Raw genomic sequence first — 21117 nt, 5'->3', positions numbered from 1 at the left:
ACCTTTAAAACACCCCTGGGGGGAATGGTCCTAAGACCAGCCGAGTCTCTCTATGCACGGGATGGCTCCTGCTGTGTGCTGTTGGGTCTGGAGGCAGCCGGTTTGGAGAACTGAAATAAATATGTAATAATAAAAACAAACACACCACACACACACACACACACACACACACACACACACACACACACACACACACACACACACACACACACACACACACACACACACACACACAATGACACCTCAACAAAAAACATAAACACAGACTCCTGTTCCCCCGCCTGGGTCTGCAGCAGCAGACTTTGAGGATCCAATTATGATGCCCTTGAGGGAATGACAGTGCTTGAGTTTCTGTCAATAGAGGTCCAGGTAGTGTTTCTCAATAACACTTTGAATTATTGATGATGGGGAGATTGAGAGGAGGAGGTAGATAACATTCAGTTTTAGTTATGAGGTGGAGACGACGGGAGGAGGGTCGAGGAGGGAGCTTGAACGACATCTGCATATTCCTGCCAGTATGTCTGATGAGGTGACCCGGGGTTACACTCATCTGAAGATGTCACACTAGAAACAGTAGAAGAAAATTGAGATGGATGGATACTGTGGATGGATACTGTGGATGGATGGTTACTGTAGATGGATACTGTGGATGGATGGAGGATACTGTAGATGGATGGATACTGTGGATGGATGGATACTGTGGATGGATGGAGGATACTGTTGATAGATGGATACTGTAGATGGATGGATACACTGTAGATGGATGACACTGTAGATGGATACTGTAGATGGATGGATGGATGGATGGATACTGTGGATGGATGGATACTGTGGATGGATGGATACTGTGGATGGATGGATACTGTGGATGGATGGATACTGTGTGATGGATGGATACTGTAGATGGATGGATACTGTAGATGGATAGATACTGTGTGATGGATACTGTAGATGGATGGATACTGTGATGGATACTGTGTGATGGATACTGTAGATGGATGGATACTGTGGGTGGATGGATACTGTGATGGATACTATGAATGGATACTGTGTAGAGGTCGACCGATTATGATTTTTCAACGCCGATACCGATTATTGGCGGGTCCAAAAACCGATACCGATTAATCGGCCAATTTATTATTGTGATTTTTTTAATATGTGTATATATATATACACACACACACACACACACAGCTCTGAAGTGACAACGATACTGAAGAGTCTGCTTAGGAGACAAATACTCTCAACTGTTTGAATAATAAAAATAGAGTTTAAGTTACCTGTGATGAATGCGGAAAACAAAAACTGTAATTTCTATATGCAGGAAATCCTATTTTAATAATGGGCATGGTAAGAATTGACTACCAAAGTGCGAGTCATAATTCCCATGACACCTTCTAGCAAAATCTGAAAAGCGGTTCCTTCATTTATTCCATAGGATATTTTTTGATTAACTTAAAATAAGGTCTGTGTTTAGTTTAGGTTTACACCACCTTGCCAATTTTATAACTGTGTAGATATCCATAGGATATAACTCTGATCAATATAAGCGAAGATACATTTTTTTGTAGAGTGGATTTATGAAAATATGTTGACAAACGTTACCTAGTGAGATTTACACGGGTATCAAAACGCCGAGGCGGTTTAAGCACAAAACACAGACCTTATTTGAAGTAGATCAAGACATTCTCTATGGAAGACATGAACGGTAAAATAACAAAGGAGCCCCTTTCAAGTTCAGCCGCAAGTTATTACAGGAATTATGACGCGTCGACTATTTCTCTCTAAACCATATACCTTTGACTATTACGAGCCTGCTGCTGCCTACCACCGCTCAGTCAGACTGCTCTATCAAATATCAAATCATAGACTTAACTATAATATAATAAACCTTAGGTCATTAATATGGTCAAATGCGGAAACTATCATCTCAAACATTATTCTTTCAGTAACATACGGAACCGTTACGTATTTTATCTAACGGGTGGCATCCATAAGTCTAAATATTCCTGTTACATCTCACAACCTACAATGTTATTTCATAGTTCCGTAAAATTCTGGCAAATTAGTTCGCAACGAGCCAGATTCTGTATACCCTGATTCTGCGTGCAACGAACGCAAGAGAACTGACACAATTTCACCTGGTTAATATTGCCTGCTAACCTGGATCTCTTTTAGCTAAATATGCAGGTTTAAAAATATATACTTCTGTGTATTGATTTTAAGAAAGGCATTGATGTTTATGGTTAGGTACAGTCGTGCAACGATTGTGCTTTTTTTCGCAAATGCGCTTTTGTTAAATCATCCCCGTTTGGCGAAGTCTGCTGTCTTTGTTTGGAAGAAATTGTCTTCACAGTTCGTAACAAGCCAGGCGGCCCAAACTGCTGCATATACCCTGACTCTGTTTGCAAGAGAAGTGACACATTTTCCCTAGTTAAAATAAATTCATGTTAGCAGGCAATATTAACTAAATATGCAGGTTTAAAAATATATACTTGTGTATTGATTTTAAGAAAGACATTGATGTTTATGGTTAGGTACACGTCGGAGCAAAGACAGTCCTTTTTCGCGAATGCGCACCACATCCATTATATGCAAATCAGGACAGGCTAGATAAAGTAGTAATATCATCAACCATGTATAGTTAACTAGTGTTTATGATTGATTGATTGTTTTTTTTATAAGATAAGTTTAATGCTAGCTAGCAACTTACCATGGCAATGTAAAGCAGGTGGTTAGAGCGTTGGGCTGGTTAACGTAAGGTTGCATCCCCAAGCTGACAAGGTAAAAATCTGTCGTTCGGCCCCTGAACAAGGCAGTTAACCCACCGTTCCTAGGCCGTCATTGAAAATAAGAATGTGTTCTTTAACTGACTTGCCTAGTTAAATAAAGGTTGAAAAAAAAATGTGTTATGAAAACTTGAAATCGGCCCTAATTAATCGGCCATTCCGATTAATCGGTCGACCTCTAATACTGTGTGATGGATACTGTGGATTGATGGATACTGTGGATCGATGGATACTGTGTGATGGATGGATACTGTGATGGATACTGTAGATGGATACTGTAGATGGATACTGTAGATGGCTAGATACTGTGTGATGGATACTGTAGATGGATGGATACTGTAGATGGATGGATACTGTAGATGGATGGATACTGTGATGGATACTGTAGATGGATGGATACTGTAGATGGATGATGGATGGATACTGTAGATGGATGGATACTGTAGATGGATGGATACTGTGGATGGATGGATACTGTAGATGGATTGATACTGTAGATGGATGCTGTAGATGGCTAGATACTGTAGATGGATGGATACTGTGTGATGGATACTGTGGATGGATACTGTGGATGGATATATACTGTAGATGGATGGATACTGTAGATGGATGGATACTGTAGATGGATGGATACTGTAGATGGATGGATACTGTAGATGGATGGATACTGTAGATGGATGATGGATGGATACTGTGGATGGATGGATACTGTGGATGGATGGATACTGTGGATGGATGGATACTGTAGATGGATGGATACTGTAGATGGATGATGGATGGATACTGTAGATGGCTAGATACTGTGTGATGGATACTGTAGATGGATAGACACTGGGGATGGATGGATGGATACTGTAGATGGATGGATACTGTAGATGGATGGATACTGTAGATGGATGGATACTGTAGATGGCTGGATACTGTAGATGGATACTGTAGATGGCTAGATACTGTAGATGGATGGATACTGTGTGATGGATACTGTGGATTGATGGATACTGTGGATTGATGGATACTGTGGAGTGATGGATACTGTAGATGGATGGATACTGTAGATGGATGGATACTGTGGATGGAAGGATGGATGGATACTGTGGATGGATGGATAATGTAGATGGCTAGATACTGTGTGATGGATACTGTAGCTGGATGGATACTGTAGATGGCTGGATACTGTGTGATGGATGGATACTGTTAATGGATAGATACTGTGTGATGATACTGTAGATGGATGGATACTGTGTGATGGATAGATACTGTAGATGGATGATAGATAGATACAGTTGAAGTCAGAAGTTTACAAACACCTTAGCCAATTACATTTAAACTCAGTTTTTCACAATTTCTGACATTTCATTCTAGTAAAAATTCCCTATTTTAGGTCAGTTAGGATCACCACTTTATTTTAAGAATGTGAAATGTCAGAATAATAGTGTAGTGATTTATTTCAGCTTTTATTTCTTTCATCACATTCCCAGTGGGTCAGAAGTTTACATACACTCAATTAGTATTTGTTAGCATTGCCTTTAAATTGTTTAACTTCGGTCAAACGTTTCGGGTAGCCTTCCACAAGCTTCCCACAATAAGTTGGGTGAATTTTGGCCCATTCCTCCTGACAGAGCTGGTGTAACGGAGTCAGGTTTGTAGGCCGCACACGCTTTTTCAGTTCTGCCCACAAATTTTCTATGGGGTTGAGGTCAGGGCTTTGTGATGGCCACTCCAATACCTTGACTTTGTTGTCCTTAAGTCATTTTGCCACAACTTTGGAAGTATGCTTGGGGTCAATGTCCATTTGGAAAACCCATTTGCGACCAAGCTTTAACTTCTTGACTGATGTCTTGAGATGTTGCTTCAATATATCCACGTAATTTTCCTACCTCATGATGCCATCTATTTTGTGAAGTGCACCAGTCCCTCCTGCAGCAAAGCACCCCCACAACATGATGCTGCCACCCCCGTGCTTCACGGTTGGGATGGTGTTGTTCGGCTTGCAAGCATCCCCCTTTTTCCTCCAAACATAATGATGGTCATTATGGCCAAACAGTTCTATTTTTGTTTCATCAGACCAGAGGACATTTCTCCAAAAAGTACGATCTTTGTCCCCATGTGCAGTTGCAATCCGTAGTCTGGCTTTTTTATGGCGGTTTTGGAGCAGTATAACGAGTCCTATATCAACATAACCTGAGCGGCCTTTCAGGTTATGTTGATATAGGACTCGTTATACTGTGGATATAGATAGTTTTGTACCTGTTTTCTCCAGCATCTTCACAAGGTCCTTTTGCTGTTGTTCTGGGATTGATTTGCACTTTTCGCACCAAAGTACGTTTTTCTCTAGGAGGCAGAACGCGTCTCCTTCCTGAGCGGTATGACAGCTGCATGGTCCCATGGTGTTTATACTTGCATACTATTGTTTGTACAGATGAACGTGGTACCTTCAGGCATTTGGAAATTGCTCCCAAGGATGAACCAGACTTGTGGAGGGCTACAAATGTTCCTTCTGTGGTCTTGGCTGATTTCTTTTAATTTTCCCATGATGTCAAGCAAAGAGGCACTGAGCTTGAAGGTAGGCCTTGAAATACATCCACAGGTACACCTCCAATTGACTCAAATTATGTAAATTAGCCTATCAGAAGCTTCCAAAGCCATGACATCATTTTCTGGAATTTTCCAAGCTGTTTAAAGGCACTGTCAACTTAGTGTATATAAACTTCTGACCAACTGGAATTGTGATATAGTGAATTAGAAGTGAAATAATCTGTCTGTAAACAATTGTTGGAAAAATGACTTGTGTCATGCACAAAGTAGAAGTCCTAACTGACTTGCCAAAACTATAGTTTGTTGACAAGAAATTTGTGGAGTGGTGAAAAATGAGATTTAATGACACAGGTTGGAATTTAAACTTCCGACTTGAACTGTAGATGGATAGATAGTGTAGATGGATGGATAGACAGAGAGAGGGATTTGCCTGTGAATTACAGGGCTTGTCTGAAGATAAAAATAAATAATGAAGACGAGGCAGACAAATGTAGAGGATAACATTAGTGTGTGTCTGATCTCTCTCTCGCTGATAGCCTTTGGGGCTTTTTTCATCTCAAGTAGACACAAAGACGATGGATGACGCTCTCAGCGGTTCTCCCGATCGACCGGACGACCGTCTCAGTGTCTGTGTCTCGCATAGATCCCATTCTGAAGTCTGGCCAGCTCGCCCACTGTGGCGGGATGCCTTACAGGTTTAGGCCCAGACTGGTGGCAGAGGCACTTTTCTCAGAGATTGATACCAGTAAACAGAAAGTAACAGGTGCCAGTTATTTTGGAACCTGTGTTTGAGTTGTCAACATCTCTCGGCCCTTGAACATTGATGCAATATTTCAACCTAATGTTTAGATGCTCCCTTTGTCTCATTTTTAGAGAGCCTTCAGCCCAGGGTTACTGAACAAGTTTTCGCACTGACTTTGTACAGTATCACTTCTTCCTACAGTACAACTTTAGTTGACTCTCACTGTCAACTTGATTCAGCTCAACATCATTACAAGAGAGAGGAGCTGGTGGGGATGAGTTGGAGGCTTGATGCGCTGCCCGTGGCTGACAAACAGGCTTTAATCTGTGGGGACCCTTCCATGTGGAAGGTGTAGAGCACTCTTACGTAGGGTGACAATAGATGGCCCATCTCACAGGACGACCCGTCACTTTGTCTGAACCCTATGGGTGAGGAGGGCATCACAGCATCCCATTGGGGCAAGTTGAGTGGCAGTGATGGCAGGGAGGGTCCTGACCTCCACTGACAGACACATCTCGCCCTGGATGCCACGGTGCCCCAAATCTCCGCTCCCCTCCCCCAAACTCTTTCCTCCGGCCATGCAACTGTTCAGATAAAGACTATAAGGAGAGAATCCACGACACAGCCCCCATCAGTTTGAAATGCAAATTCCAGAACTAAGGTACTATGGGGGCCAAAAGGAAAGCAGCCAGCCATCACTCCCTCTTGACCCGGCATGCTAATAGAGCTTTCTGAGACCCCCCTTGAGCCGCTCTCATGTTGCTACTGCAGGGCCTCTGAAATTCCCCATCAACTTCAACTGACATGTTGTTATTCAACAGCAAGTTTAAGTTTCTGTCCCTCATCTAGATCAAGTGTTGACTTCATTCACAGAACTTGGCCTGTCAAAGCCTGCCAATATTGTAACTCTGACCCTGACATCCAACATTGTTGCACTCCTGCCCCAACTGAGAGTAGAATTCAGAAGTAACTGATAAAGAAGTTTTTAAATCTACTGTGAAAGTAGTTACACCAGCAGAGGCTATAAACGGCCTGAAGCCTGCTGGCCTTGCTGGATGTGGTTGAACTCGTAGAGGTGCTTTCACAGTCTCCAGGCTTAAACTAAGTTAATTTACGAGCAACAGTAGGATGAACTCCTAGCACTACCAATAGTAGTCATCTGAAAATCACCCATAGAAATCTCCTCCATGTCCTGTGGGGTCTGTTCCCCAATTATTGCCCAATGCTCCTTGATTCCAATTCCAATTTGCCTCGGCGGCGTCTGTGTGGTTAGCCATTGGAAATCTAATTAGCGAAGTTCCTCTGTCTGAGGGGGTCATGTAGAGAGTTGAAAGGGCCCCCGGGCAGTTGAGGGGCTTGTTGAGAAGTAGCATCTAACACAAAATCTACCGAAGGTGGAGAGTTGAGAATTCAGAGTGATAAGAGGAGCATCGTACTTCCTGAAAAACATATGTGACTCATCAGCTGCATACAGTGCTGCCACACTGTGAGGACTCTGTAGGGGAGTGGATGTCTCGAGGTAAGAGGAGAGTTGTGTGTGAGACTAGAAAACGGTCTCTATTCAGCAGCTAATCATCAGCCTTGTGATGGTGCATCACGGGACAGTGTTCAGATATCGACAGTCAGATGAACTCTCAGAGATTAGGGTAAGGACGATGTTGCCCATGCTTAACAACGGGATCTTTTGTAGCGCAAGGTCACTCACAAGATGCATGTCTTGGATGAGTTTTCTGTTTCTGTTTTTGCACAGCAGAAAATGTATAAGGTGTTGGTTAAACTTGTTTGTTGGAATGAAAAGAAAACTGAGTGCCAAGTCCTGAGGTAACCTTAGTCTTGAATAAACAATGTGCTTCCTAAGCTATGAGTTGTGAAGATCATTGGAGCACTGAAAGTAAACAGACCAGAGAAAAGTCATGATAGCTAGGGGATACATGGTCAGAGAGCTAAACAGGCATCGCAGTGTTCCCTTTCCCAAATGAGGTAGACACACATCCACAAAGGCCTACACACTCCGACCACACACACATTCTGCGGCAGATCATCTGGCCCCCTGTCCCTGCTCATCGCCATGGTGATGTGATAGTCCCCAGCAGAGCCCCGGGTGGGTAATGGTCCATGGCCAGAGACATGCACCCTCATTATGTAGGCTCATGTATACTGGGGGTGGACTCATTCAATTCCTACTTCTCTGGGGCCCTGTGGCATCCCAAGGCACAGAGGCGGGAGGTGAGAGGTGTTGGCTAGCTTTTGCCCTGTTATCCAAAACAATGAAGGGATTAGCCTCCACCCCAGTGAAACGGCAGCGGTGTTCAGTTTGTGAGGTCACAGCATGTCAGAGGGGGTGGGTCTGCGTTAGGATAATGCGCCTCTATTTAGTTTGAACGACAGGTGTTGGCAGAAAATAAACGTCCCTGGAGGAGATAGGTGCATAAAGCGGTTGATTTGAGGATAAAATTGACGTTTAATATCTAATTGCATCTTTTTATGGAACAGTGGTCCCTGGCCAAACTGAAGCTGGGTCATAAAGAGTGACTTGTTTATGTACGAATTAAAATGGATCCTTTTTTAAGATGACACCGTGGCCTCATCCACCCCTCATAAAGGCTCCCATTTTTTCATCATGAAGTTTCCTTTTCGCACAGTGCTGTGAAAAGCCCTCAAACCACCAGACTGAAGACAGCTCATCAAACCACAGAACCAGCACTGTGGTCTAATCCAAACGAATGTCAGATAATCAATGTGCGGCCCTCAATTCCTTGCCCTACAAAGAGGCCCAACTGCCAGTATCTCCCAGATGGCTTGACAAGTCCAGTTCATTAAAAACAAAATGATCCCACCCCTCCCATCCAAAACAGAACACAGAGAGAGAGTGTGGGTCGGGATAAGCAGTGGCTTATTTCCCACCGACAGCTGTCAGCTCATCAGCCTGCCTCCCCATTCACTCTGTAAAAGGCGATTGATTAGAGAAAGAAAACGGAGAGCAACAAATTCCTGAAGGGTGCTGCATGGTTTACATGTTTATGGGGAGGGTACGGTGGGTTTGTGACCTGGCAAGTTTTGGCGCGTGGCATTCGGTGTGGCGGTAGCAGCTGGATCCTGGTATCGGGTTTTAGATCATGCCCCCTGTCACTATGGAAATATCCCATTGAGAAGAAACTGAAGAATTTACGGGTTGAGGCAATAAACAACATGAACACATTAGATGCTCCACATGCAGAGCAATTTGAAGGCAGTCCCCAAATATGTAAAAGATGTAAAACCACATCTTAAAAGACTGTTAAATGAAGCCATTGACATTATGGGGATTGAGCATAATGAGCCTCTGAGTCTCTGTCCCTTTTGGAACTTCCAAAGATGTTGACTTTGTCACTGTCGACTGTCTATACATGTCTTTTAAAGAGGTGGAAGTCGGCCCCTGCTCTCGCAGTGATGCTTACCATCACATCTGTCACTCACTCAGCATGAAAGACTGGACATGCCTCACATACAGTACGTTGCAAGTCTACATGATAGGGTTCTTTCTACCATGTCACTGTCATCAAGCCCTAGATAAAGGCTCCTTGCCAAATCCCCACCACCAGCACCTGTCTGGAAGTGAACCCCAGGACAACAGTGTATGCAGCAGATCAAAGGGACTTATGCTGGTTTATATTACATTACTATAGCTAGGACTGAATTGGATTACGTTGGGCATTTCGTAATAGCATTTTCCACTTCCTCAAGCTCCACATCCATCCCCAGCTGTGAGGCTCGTCAACATGTGGAGAACGTCACAAACAGAAACAGCAACTCTTCAGGGTGCTGCTGATAAACACGCCAAGAAGCTCATCCACTCAGAGTCTTTGTGTGGAAATCTGTGGAAGGTCCAGAAGCCTCAGCGGGTCTGTAGGGTCAGTGTATCTGTTGGTCTGTCTTGCATAAGCTCCTGCAGGCACTGTGCTTGTCTTGTTGTGAGTCATCTTTGCATTTTCCTGGCTTTATATCCATTGGATAAATTCTCTGCACTTGTCGATATTTGATCTCTGCCCAGTCTCCATAACCTTTGATTTTCGCACTCTACATGTTTATGATCGTCGGTCTAGTCTATGCATATTCATGAGAGCAGAGAGACAGTTACGCAAATAATTTCATCGTTTTATTGAGTTTATTTAGCATGTTTTAACTGCAACTTCACCAAGTGTTTTTTTTTATTTCAAGATCCCTCAAGCATTTGCATAAGCAGTATAAATGTGAGCCTACTCTTTAACTTCAGGGCATTGCTCAACCATCAGAGCATGTACTAAGATCTTAGATCTTCAATGATAGATTCAGGTTAGATGGGGTGACAGTGGTGTTTAGGGGACATGCTGTTTGGCTTGCTCAGACAGGAAGCCACTGCATCATATCCTGTTTGCTCAAGCTGTCTGCCTCCTCTGAGAAGCCGAAAAGCCTGTGAGTTAATCCATCGGGAGTAATGTCCTCATATATCGCCCAGGCAGGACACGCAGGAGGCAGTAATTCATGAAGTAAACAGGAGCAGACACCACCTCCCCTCGATTTATGACACTGTGATCATCGCTTGACCTCATCGCTAAATGCAATCGTCTCCTCTGAATCAGAATGAGGCAGCCCGTTATCAATATTGATGGGGGTTCATATCTCTGTTGACTTTGTTTTCGGCTCCCCATTTAAAAGCTGTGTGGCAGGATCTCATTGGTGCAGTACATCAATCTGGGCTGTGCTGAGTTGAAACCCTTAGAGGACACGCTGCCCTTATTAAGTTGGTGCCAAAACACAGGTCACAGCATTCTGGAGATTTAGTTGAACAAATCCCTGCGCAATCCGCATCCATCTGTCCCGGTCTCATCTCAGAAATCAAGCAGATGTGGAAATTAGCATTTTGAGACAATTCAGGTCTGACGCATAGCTTACCTGAGTGATTTAATAATGCAGAGTAAACTTTGCTCAAACTTGAATCTTCTGACCTTCTTACAGGAGCCGCTCGTTTTTCCTATCTAGTCAAACAATTTATAGTTTGTTTTGTATATTAGGTGAAAGTGGGTACCTGTCGCCTCCCCTTGGGCCTGGTGTTTTGTTGCAGACAGAGGGAGTCGCGTTCCCCTGTGGGGGCGGTGGTTAATTGTGTGAAGTCACCTGTGAAAGACTGAAGGCTGGGAGTAAATGAGCCAGGTGTCCCAGTCAGGGGCCCTTGTGGCCTCACCTCTCTCTCCGTTCCTGTCACTCTCTCTCCCTCTCTCTCTCTCTGTGTTCACACTGCCATCACAGTTCAGCTAACACTCAATCACAATGCCGCACTGGCAATGAGCATCGCATGCTAATGAGAGCTTAGCATCCAAACTCAGAAAGTTCCAACAGCTACTGTAGAACTTGATAGCAGAATTATAGTGATCATTATGAAGCCGATGCTGCTGTTGTAGTCATTCACATTAGCCTGTGACCGTTTTAACAGATATGGGTATAGCTAACTTTGGTTGTAGCTATGTTAACCTGTGTCTCACTCTCTCTCCTCTTCTAGGTGGTGGTGTGCCCGCTGTTGGCCATGCTGTTCTGGTGAGGTGTGGTGAACCCCTGCCAACATGAGGCTGGTGCCCGGGTCGCCTCAGCCCCTCCCCCTTCTGGCAGTGGGCCTGGCTCTAGCCCTCACAGCCCTCTTACCTCACCTGGCCATGGGAGTCACACCCTTCCCCCAGGACCTGGAGCCAATCAGCATTGTAGGGAGAGAACGTGAGTGCAAGCCCGTCATGATGCAATGTTGCTCCTTAGTTTAGGGGGGCATGAAGTTCTGATGTACCGTTAAAGGGCAGCATCTTGTCAGTTGTATGTACACATATTTTGTCAGTCGTCTTACAGAAAGAGGGTTGGGCAGCCCTGTTCAAATACATAATTACCACTATCAAAATAAAATGGCTATACATTTTAGCTATATGACATAATACAGCATCTGATTGGGCCACGCGTACAGCCCATCAGTGGCACCTAATCAATAGGAGGTGTAGTAAGGAGGTCCTGGTGTTTACAGTCGCCAGCCCCATCCTTTATTTAAGAGTTGACAGAGACTGAGGCCTGGCGCTTTAATTGATCTATCTGGAGGAGTGGAACATTAGCATAAATAGCCACACTAATAGATCTATATGTGGAGCCCATCTCAGGTGTAATGAGGGCCATTTGTCAGCAGGTCTGAAGGTGTCTGGGCGTCAGAACCCCTCACAACTCCCCAGGATGTCCATTATGTATGGTAATACATCCAGCGCCCAGCTCCACCGCCGGAATCATCTCCCTCACAGAGGCTAATTGGAGGAACTGGGTTAGAGGTTTCCTTGGCGACGTGGCGCCCAAAACTTTAAAGGAAGTGAAAGTGCTGAGGAGTAATTTAAAGGGACGAGAGGTCGCCGGGGTGGACTTATCCCTCTCCCTTTCTGCCCCACAGCGAATCACTGCTCTGCTTGACCCAATCGCCCCCGAGTTAAAATCTTTAAACAGTCGAGTCGGACTTTCTTGGTTGGGGGAAAGATGCTTCCCCCGAGGAGATTATAATTTCAGATAGTGTCCCATTTTAGAGGTCTGCTAATTCAGCTACAACTGCCAAGTTGGACAGGAAGGCCAAAGCCAGGGGTGTCAAACTCATTTTTCTGATTTGCAATGACGGCCTACCAAAAGGCATTAGGCCTCCTGCGGGGACGGGGGCTGGGATTAAAAAAATTATAATAAATATATGACCAAACACACATCACGACAAGAGAGAGACCTAAGACAACATAGCATGACAGCAACACATGACAACACAGCATGGTAGCAACACAACATGGTAGCAGCACAAAACATGGTACAAACATTATTGGGCACAGACAACAGCGCAAAGGGCAAGAAGGTAGAGACAACAATACATCACGCAAAGCAGCCACAACAGTCTTTGAATGAAGAGATTGAGATAAAACTGTCCAGTTTGAGTGTTTGTTGCAGCTCGTTCCAGTCGCTAGCTGCAGTGAACTGAAATGAAGCGACCCAGGGACCTTTAACAGAATGTGACTGGCAGAACGGGTGTTGTATGTGGAGGATGAGGGCTGCGGTAGATATCTCAGATGGGGGGAGTGAGGCCTAAGAGGGTTTTATAAATAAGCATCAACCAGTGGGTCTTGCGACGGGTATACAGAGATGACCAGTGTATAGAGGAGGATAGAGTGCAGTGATGTGTCCTATACGGAGCATTGGTGGCAAATCTGATGGCCGAATGGTAAAGGACATCTAGCCACTCGAGGGCACCCTTACCTGCCGATCTATAAATTACGTCTCCATAATTTAGAATGGATAGGATGATCATCTGAATAGGTTAGTTTGACAGCTGGGGTGAGAGGAGCAATTACGATAGAGGAAACCAAGTCTAGATTTAACTTTAGCCTGCAGCTTTGATATGTGCTGAGAGAAGGACAGTGTACCGTCTAGCCATACTCCCAAGTACTTGTATGAGGTTACTACCTCAGCTCTAAACCCTCAGAGGTAGTAATCACACCTGTGGGGAGAGGGACATTCTTCTTCCAAACCACATGACCTTTGTTTTGGAGGTGTTCAGAACAAGGTTAAGGGCATAGAAATCTTGTTGAACACTAAGAAAACTTTGTTGTAGAGCATTTAACACAACATCCGGGGAAGGGCCAGCTGAGTATAAGACTGTATCATCTGCATATAAGTGGATGAGAGCACTTCCTACTGCCTGAGCTATCTTGTTGATGTAAATTGAGAAGAGTGTGGGGCCTAGGATCGAGCCTTGGGGTACTCCCTTGGTGACAGGCAGTGGCTGAGACAGCAGGCGTTCTGACTTTAGTAAACCAGGCCAAAGACCCCTCAGAGACACCAGATCTCCTTAGCCGGCCAACAAGAATGGAATGGTCTACCGTATCAAAAGCTTCGGCCAAGTCAATAAAAATAGCATCACAACATTGCTTAGAATCAAGGGCAATGGTGACATCATTGAGGACCTTTAAGGTTGCAGTGACACATCCATAACCTGAGCGGAAACTAGATTGCATACCAGAGAGAATACTATAGACAGTCAGTTGATTATTGACATTTTTTCCCCAACACTTTTCATAAACAAGGCGAAATAGAAAGAGGCCTATAACACTTATGATCAGCTTTATCTCCCCCTTTAACTAAAGGACGAACCGTGGCTGCCTTCCAAAAAATGGGAACCTCCCCAGAGAGGAGAGACAGGTTAAAAAGGTCAGAGATAGGCTTGGCGATGATGGGGTCAAGTTTAAGGAGCTCCTTTAGCACCTTTTAGCACCTAGTGACCACCTGCAGGGAGAAACTTTGTAGTGGGGCAGGGGAAAAAGAGGGAGGAACATCGGGGCTAGTCGCATTAGAAGGGGTGGGAGATGAGGAAATGTTGGATGGGCAAGGAGGCATGGCTGAGTCAAATAGGAATCCTGACTTGATGAAGTGGTGATTAAAGAACTCAGCCATGTGCTTCTTGTCAGTAACAACCACATCATCAACATTAAGGGACATGGGCAGCTGTGAGGAGGGGTGTTAATTTTCCAGGTCTTTAACCGTTTTCCTGAACTTCTTGGGGTTAGACCCACAGAGAGAGAACTGCTCCTTAAAGTAACTAACTTTGGCCATCCGGATAGCCTGAGTGCACTTATTTCTCATTTGCCTGAACGAGAGCCAGTCAGCCTAAGTATGTGTGTGCCGAGCCTTTTGCCAAATGCAATTCTTGAGGTGGAGTAATACTGCAAGATCACGGTCGAACCAGGGGCTGAACCTGTTTTGAATTTTAATTTCCTTTATGGGGGCATGTTTGTTAACAATACCACTGAAAATATCAAAAAAGAAGTTCCAAGCGTCTTCGACAGAGGGGATCAAGCTGATTCTATACCATTTTACAGAGGCCAGTTCATGAAGGAAGGCTTGCTCATTAAAGTTTTTCAGCAAGCATCTATGACAAATCAGGACAGGTCATTTCACTGAGCAGCCATTACGAACGCAGGCTGTAAAACAGTGATCACTAAGGTCAATACAGAAAACACCAGACTGATACATTAACAATCACATGACAGTTAGAACAAATTGCAATCTAGGCATCTGCAGCAAATGTAGGACAAAGGAAAAGCATACAAAATAGAAACTGAGAAAGCATACTGCAATCAGAGGGTTATATCAAGTCAACAACCTATTTTCTCTCTTGTACTCTCTCAAACAATTTTTATTTTTGTGCTTGAATACACCTTATTTTCAGATTCACACCCTTGATTTGTTTAGTGCTTGGTTTGTCGTTATGGAGATTTTTTCCCCCTGATTAACACTGTCACTGAACTGAGCTTGCTACTCTTTCCCCCTCCCCATGCAGACTCCTACCTGTACCCAAGCTTCCAGGGCCTCATGTCGGACAATGATACAGTACGACTGGGCCTGGACTTCCAGAGGATGCTCCGGATCAACCACATGCTCTACATCGCCGCCAGGTCAGTCAACACGCCTCTCAGTATTGTTCACTCATCTTCAATGCACTGGACTGCCTTACATTATCCCTGTATTGACAACTCTTCATTGAATCCCTTTGTAGTATTTCTGTCATTGTATCAGTCAACCGCATTGGATAGCTCCCATTACGTTCATATTGTCATACTGTAGGTTCATTATGTAAAAGTTTCCTCAGGCTCAGCAAGAAGCCCTTCTACATCAATAAGCCTGCGTTAAAGAACTGTGTGACTGACCCTAATCAATCTAATTTAGGCTAAGAACAGGCAGCTTGGGTGTGGTGTGGTGGGGTTGGGTTTCAGGGCAGAGAGGAGACATCTTCAAATGTTTTCTGACCTTTGACCTCTTACAGGGATCATGTGTTTGCTATCAGTCTCAGCGCCTCCTCTGAGCAGATCGTCCCACAACAGGTAAGCCTTATGTTGTCTCACAAACACATTGTTTACATGAGTCATGACCTCATGGGTCATAGAGTAGTGTATCATTGCAGCTGGCTGGACATAAGAGCATTACAGGTGGTTCAATGGCTCCTACTTTTCTGCTCATCTTTTAATTATAGTTTATTTGTGTCGTTTTCTTCTTACTCAGCCGGTGTCTTCATTCATGCAGATACAAAGCCATTTCACTTCAGACAGATATCCAATAGAAGTTATGTCGTGCACTCCTGGTTTTAAAGTGCTGTGCTCTCTCTCTTCCATCTGAATCCCATTTGTCAAACACGATTGCTCTTAAATAAAAATCACTTTAAGGCCTGGGTTTGTGTTTCTTGTCCCTATCGTATTTAGATTCATTTACAGCATGAGTCATCCCCATAAGGGACCCACTCAACATCAATGAGATCTAACGTTATTGACTTGTATTTGATTGCAGTGGAAATACATGAGCAGAATGATGTGTAGTGCAGAGAATTGTCAGAAGAGAACGTATGTATTTTAAAAGAAGTTAGGAGAACTAACAATATGTGCATTGCATAGTACATTGTGCATTTTTTTATTTCACCTTTATTTAACCAGGCCAGTTGAGAACAAGTTCTCATTTACAACTGCGACCTGGCCAAGATAAAGCAAAGCAGTGCGACACAAACAACACAGAGTTACACATGGGATAAACAAACGTACAGTCAATAACACAATAGAAAAATCAATATACAGTGTGTGCAAATGTAGTAAGATTAGGGAGGTAAGGAAATAAATAGGCCATAGTGGCAAAATAATTACACTTTAGCAATTAACACTGGAGTGATGGATTTGCAGAAGATGAATGTGCAAGTAGAGATCCTGGGGTGCAAAGGGTAAAAAAATTATAATAATTGGGGGATGAGGTAGTTGGATGGGCTATTTACAGATGGGCTGTGTACAGGTGTAATGATCGGTAAGCTGCTCTGACAGCTGATGCTTAAAGTTAGTGAGGGAGATATAAGACTCCAGCTTCAGTGATTTTTGCAATTCGTTCCAGTCATTGGCAGCATAGAACTGGAAGGAAAGGCGGCCAAAGGAGGAGTTGGCTTTGGGGATGACCAGTGAAATATACCTGCTGGAACGCGTGCTACAGGTGGGTGCTGCTATGGTGACCAGTGAGCTGAGATAAGGCGGGGCTTTACCTAGAAAATACTTATAGATGTACTGGAGCCAGTGGGTTTGGCGACGAATATGAAGCGAGGTCCAGCCAACGAGAGCATACAGATCGCAGTGGTGGGTAGCATATGGGGCTTTGGTGGCAAACGGATGGCACTGTGATAGACTACATCCAATTTGCTGAGTAGAGTGTTGGAGGCTATTTTGTAAATGACATCGCCGAAGTCAAGGATCGGTAGGATACTCAGTTTTACGAGGGTATGTTTGGCAGCATGAGTGAAGGATGCTTTGTTGCGAAATAGGAAGCCGATTCTAGATTTACTTTTGGATTGTAGATGCTTAATGTGAGTCTGGAAGGAGAGTTTACAGTAGTTGTCCACATATTCTAAGTCAGAACCGTCCAGAGTAGTGATGCTGGACGGGTGGGCAGGTGCGGGCAGCGATCGGTTGAAGAGCATGCATTTAGTTTTACTAGCATTTAAGAGCAGTTGGAGGCCACGGAAGGAGTGTTGTATGGCATTGAAGCTCGTCTGGAGGTTTGTTAACACAGTGTCCAAAGAAAGGCCAGATGTATACAGAATGGTGTCGTCTGCGTAGAGGTGGATCAGAGAATCACCAGCAGCGAGACCGACATCATTGATGTATACAGAGAAAAGAGTTAGCCCAAGAATTGAACCCTGTGGCACCCCCATAGACTGCCAGTGGTCCGGACAACAGGCCCTCCGATTTGACACACTAAACTCTATCTGAGAAGTAGTTGGGGAGGCAGTCATTTGAGAAACCAAGGCTGTTGAGTCTGCCGATAAGAATGCGGTGATTGACAGAGTCGAAAGTCTTGGCCAGGTCGAAGAAGGCACAGTATTGTATTTTATCGATGGCGGTTATGATATCGTTTAGGACCTTGAGTGTGGCTGAGGTGACCAGCTCGGAAACCAGATTGCATAGCGGAGAAGGTGCGGTAGGATTCGAAATGGTCGTGATCTGTTTAACTTCTTAAGGCTAGGGGGCAGTATTTTGACGTTCGGATGAAAAGCGTGCCCAAAGTAAACTGCCTGTTACTCAGGCCCGGAAGCAAGGATAGAAGCTAGGATAGAAAACACTCTTTTCTTTTTCTCGTTTCTAGAACTGTTAAAATAATGTTCTTTGAGTATAACAGAACTGATTTGGCAGGTGACACCCCGAGGACAAACCATCCAGGGGGGGAAAAAAATTGAGGTCATAGGATTTCCCAATGGGTTTCTATGGGAACCCCTATTTATGAGGAACCTGGTTGCAGTTCCTATGGCTTCCACTAGATGTCAACAGTCTTTAGAAATTGGTCAATGTTTTTCTTTTGAGAATTGAAGAAGTAGTCAGATTCATTGTAAGTGTCACTCCAGGTGGACTCTATTGTTTTGGTGCGCGTGAACTGGAACGCGCTTCATGTTGTTTTTATCCGGTATTAGAAACAGTTTATTCCGTCTTAAATTTTATAGATTATTTACATTTTAGGATACCTGAGGTTGGATTAGGAACGTTGTTTGAAATGTTTGGACCAAGTTTACAGGTAACTTATTAGATACTTTGTAGCCATTCCCCTAGATGGCGCCGGAGGAGATGGCCGCCGGTTTACTGTCTCCTAACCAATTGTCTTTTTTTTTCGCGATATTTGTAAATAATTTTTTACATAATGTTTCTGCAACCATATCTTACGGCAGAAAAGAGCTTCTGGATATCAGGACAGCGATCACTCACCTCGGATTAGACAAATATATTTTTTTCAACAACAAGCAGGACTCACAATATTCTCCAAACACCCCACAGGGCAGATATCCCAATTATTCGCAAGAGGAAGCGACGCAGAGGACGAAGAGCCGGATGCCTCATCCGAACCCGCAGAAGGCGAGTAGGAAAGCTGCCGTTACCGTCAATATTACTCGCCAACGTGCAATCATTGGACAATAAACTAGACGAGGTACGATCACGAATATCCTACCAACGGGACATCAAAAACTGTAATATCCTATGTTTCACGGAATCGTGGCTGAATGACGACATGGATATTCAGCTAACGGGATATACGCTGCACCGGCAGGATAGAACAGCACACTCCGGTAAGACGAGGGGGGGGCGGTCTGTGCATATTTGTAAACACGAAATCTAAGGAAGTCTCTAGATTTTGCTCGCCTGAAGTAGAGTATATTGTGATAAATTGTAGGCCACACTACTTGCCTGGAGAGTTCTCAGCTATACTTTTCGTGGCTGTTTATTTACCACCACAAACAGATGCTGGCATTAAGACCACACTCAGTCAGCTGCATAAGGAAATAAGCAAACAGGAAACCACTCACCCAAGGGCGTCTCTCCTAGTGGCCGGAGACTTTAATTCAGGGAAACTTAAATCAACATGTTAAATGTGCAACCAGAGGGGAAAAAAATCTAAATCAACTATAATCCACACCCAGAGACGTGTACAAAGCTCTCGCTCGCCCTCCATTTGGTAAATCCGACCACAACTCTATCCTCCCGATTCCTGCTTACAAGCAAAAATTAAAGCAGGAAGCACCAGTGACTCGGTCTATAAAAAAGTGGTCAGATGAAGCAGATGCTAAACTACAGGACTGTTTTGCTATCACAGACTGGAACATGTTCCGGGATTCTTCCGATGACATTGAGGAATACACCACATCAGTCACTGGCTTTATCAATAAGTGCATTGAGGATGTCGTCCCCACAGTGACTGTACGTACATACCCCAACCTGAAGCCATGGATTATAGGCAACATTCGCACTGAGCTAAAGGGTAGAGCTGCCGCTTTTAAGGTGCGGGACTCTAACCCGGAAGCTTACAAGAAATCCCGCTATGCCCTGCGACGAACCATCAAACAGGCAAAGCGTCAATACAGGGCTAAGATTAAATCCTACTACACCGGCTCCGACACTTGTCGGCAGGGCTTGCAAACTATTACAGACTACAAAGGGAAGCACAGCCGCGAGCTGCCCAGTGACACAAGCCTACCAGACGAGCTAAATCACTTCTATGCTCGCTTCGAGGCAAGCAAAACTGAGGCTCAGTTCGATTCCCACGGGGGACCAGTACGGGGGGGGGAAAAAATAATGTTTATGAAATGTATGCATTCACTACTGTAAGTCGCTCTGGATAAGAGCGTCTGCTAAATGACTAAAATGTAAATGTAAACATGTATCAGCTGTTCCGGACGACTGTGTGATCACGCTCTCCGTAGCCAACGTGAGTAAGACCTTTAAACAGGTCAACATACACAAGACTGCAGCGCCAGACGGATTACCAGGACGTGCGCTCCGGGCATGTGCTGACCAACTGGCAGGTGTCTTCACTGACATTTTCAACATGTCCCTGATTGAGTCTGTAATACCAACATTGCCTAAATGACTACAGACCCGTAGCACTCACGTCCGTAGCCATGAAGTGCTTTGAAAGGCTGGTAATGGCTCACATCAACACCATTATCCCAGAAACCCTAGACCCACTCTAATTTGCATACCGCCCAAACAGATCCACAGATGATGCAATCTATATTGCACTCCACACTGCCCTTTCCCACCTGGACAAAAGGAACACCTATGTGAGAATGCTATTCATTGACTACAGCTCAGCGTTCAACACCGTAGTACCCTCAAAGCTCATCAAAGCTAAACACCTCCCTCTGCAACTGGATCCTGGACTTCCTGACGGGCCGCCCCCAGGTGGTGAGGGTAGGTAGCAACACATCTGCCACGCTGATCCTCAACACTGGAGCTCCCCAGGGGTGCGTGCTAGGTCCCCTCCTGTACTCCCTGTTCACCCAAGTCTGCATGGCCAGGCACCGAGCACATCCCCATTCTCATCGACTTGGCTGTAGTGGAGCAGGTTGGAGCAGGTTCAAATTCCTTGGTGTCCACATCAACAACAAACTAGAATGGTCCAAACACACCAAGACAGTCATGAAGAGGGGACGACAAAGCCTATTCCCCCTCAGGAAACTAGAAAGATTTGGCATGT

The 21117-nt window shown here is 44.5% G+C and overlaps 1 protein-coding gene across 6 annotated transcripts in view; it reads left to right on the top strand.

The window, feature by feature from the left end:
• LOC115176735 (semaphorin-6D) overlaps nucleotides 1-21117 on the top strand; it is a 152038-nt gene that overhangs the window by 93401 nt on the left and 37520 nt on the right. For 5 of the 6 annotated variants that reach the window (XM_029736978.1, XM_029736979.1, XM_029736972.1 and 2 more), the window contains 3 exons: nucleotides 11582-11790; nucleotides 15413-15527; nucleotides 15896-15953. In XM_029736978.1, coding sequence (XP_029592838.1) covers nucleotides 11643-11790; nucleotides 15413-15527; nucleotides 15896-15953 — 321 coding nt within the window. In that variant the 5' untranslated portion in view covers nucleotides 11582-11642. Of the gene's footprint in view, nucleotides 1-9789; nucleotides 9957-11581; nucleotides 11791-15412; nucleotides 15528-15895; nucleotides 15954-21117 lie in introns of all 6 variants that reach the window. The other variant, XM_029736973.1, reaches the window with a different exon arrangement.

The sequence above is a fragment of the Salmo trutta genome, chromosome 37 (genome assembly GCF_901001165.1).
Source record: "Salmo trutta chromosome 37, fSalTru1.1, whole genome shotgun sequence".
In the NCBI taxonomy this organism is placed as follows: Eukaryota; Metazoa; Chordata; class Actinopteri; order Salmoniformes; family Salmonidae; genus Salmo; species Salmo trutta.
This window is presented reverse-complemented; position numbering and strand designations above follow the sequence as displayed.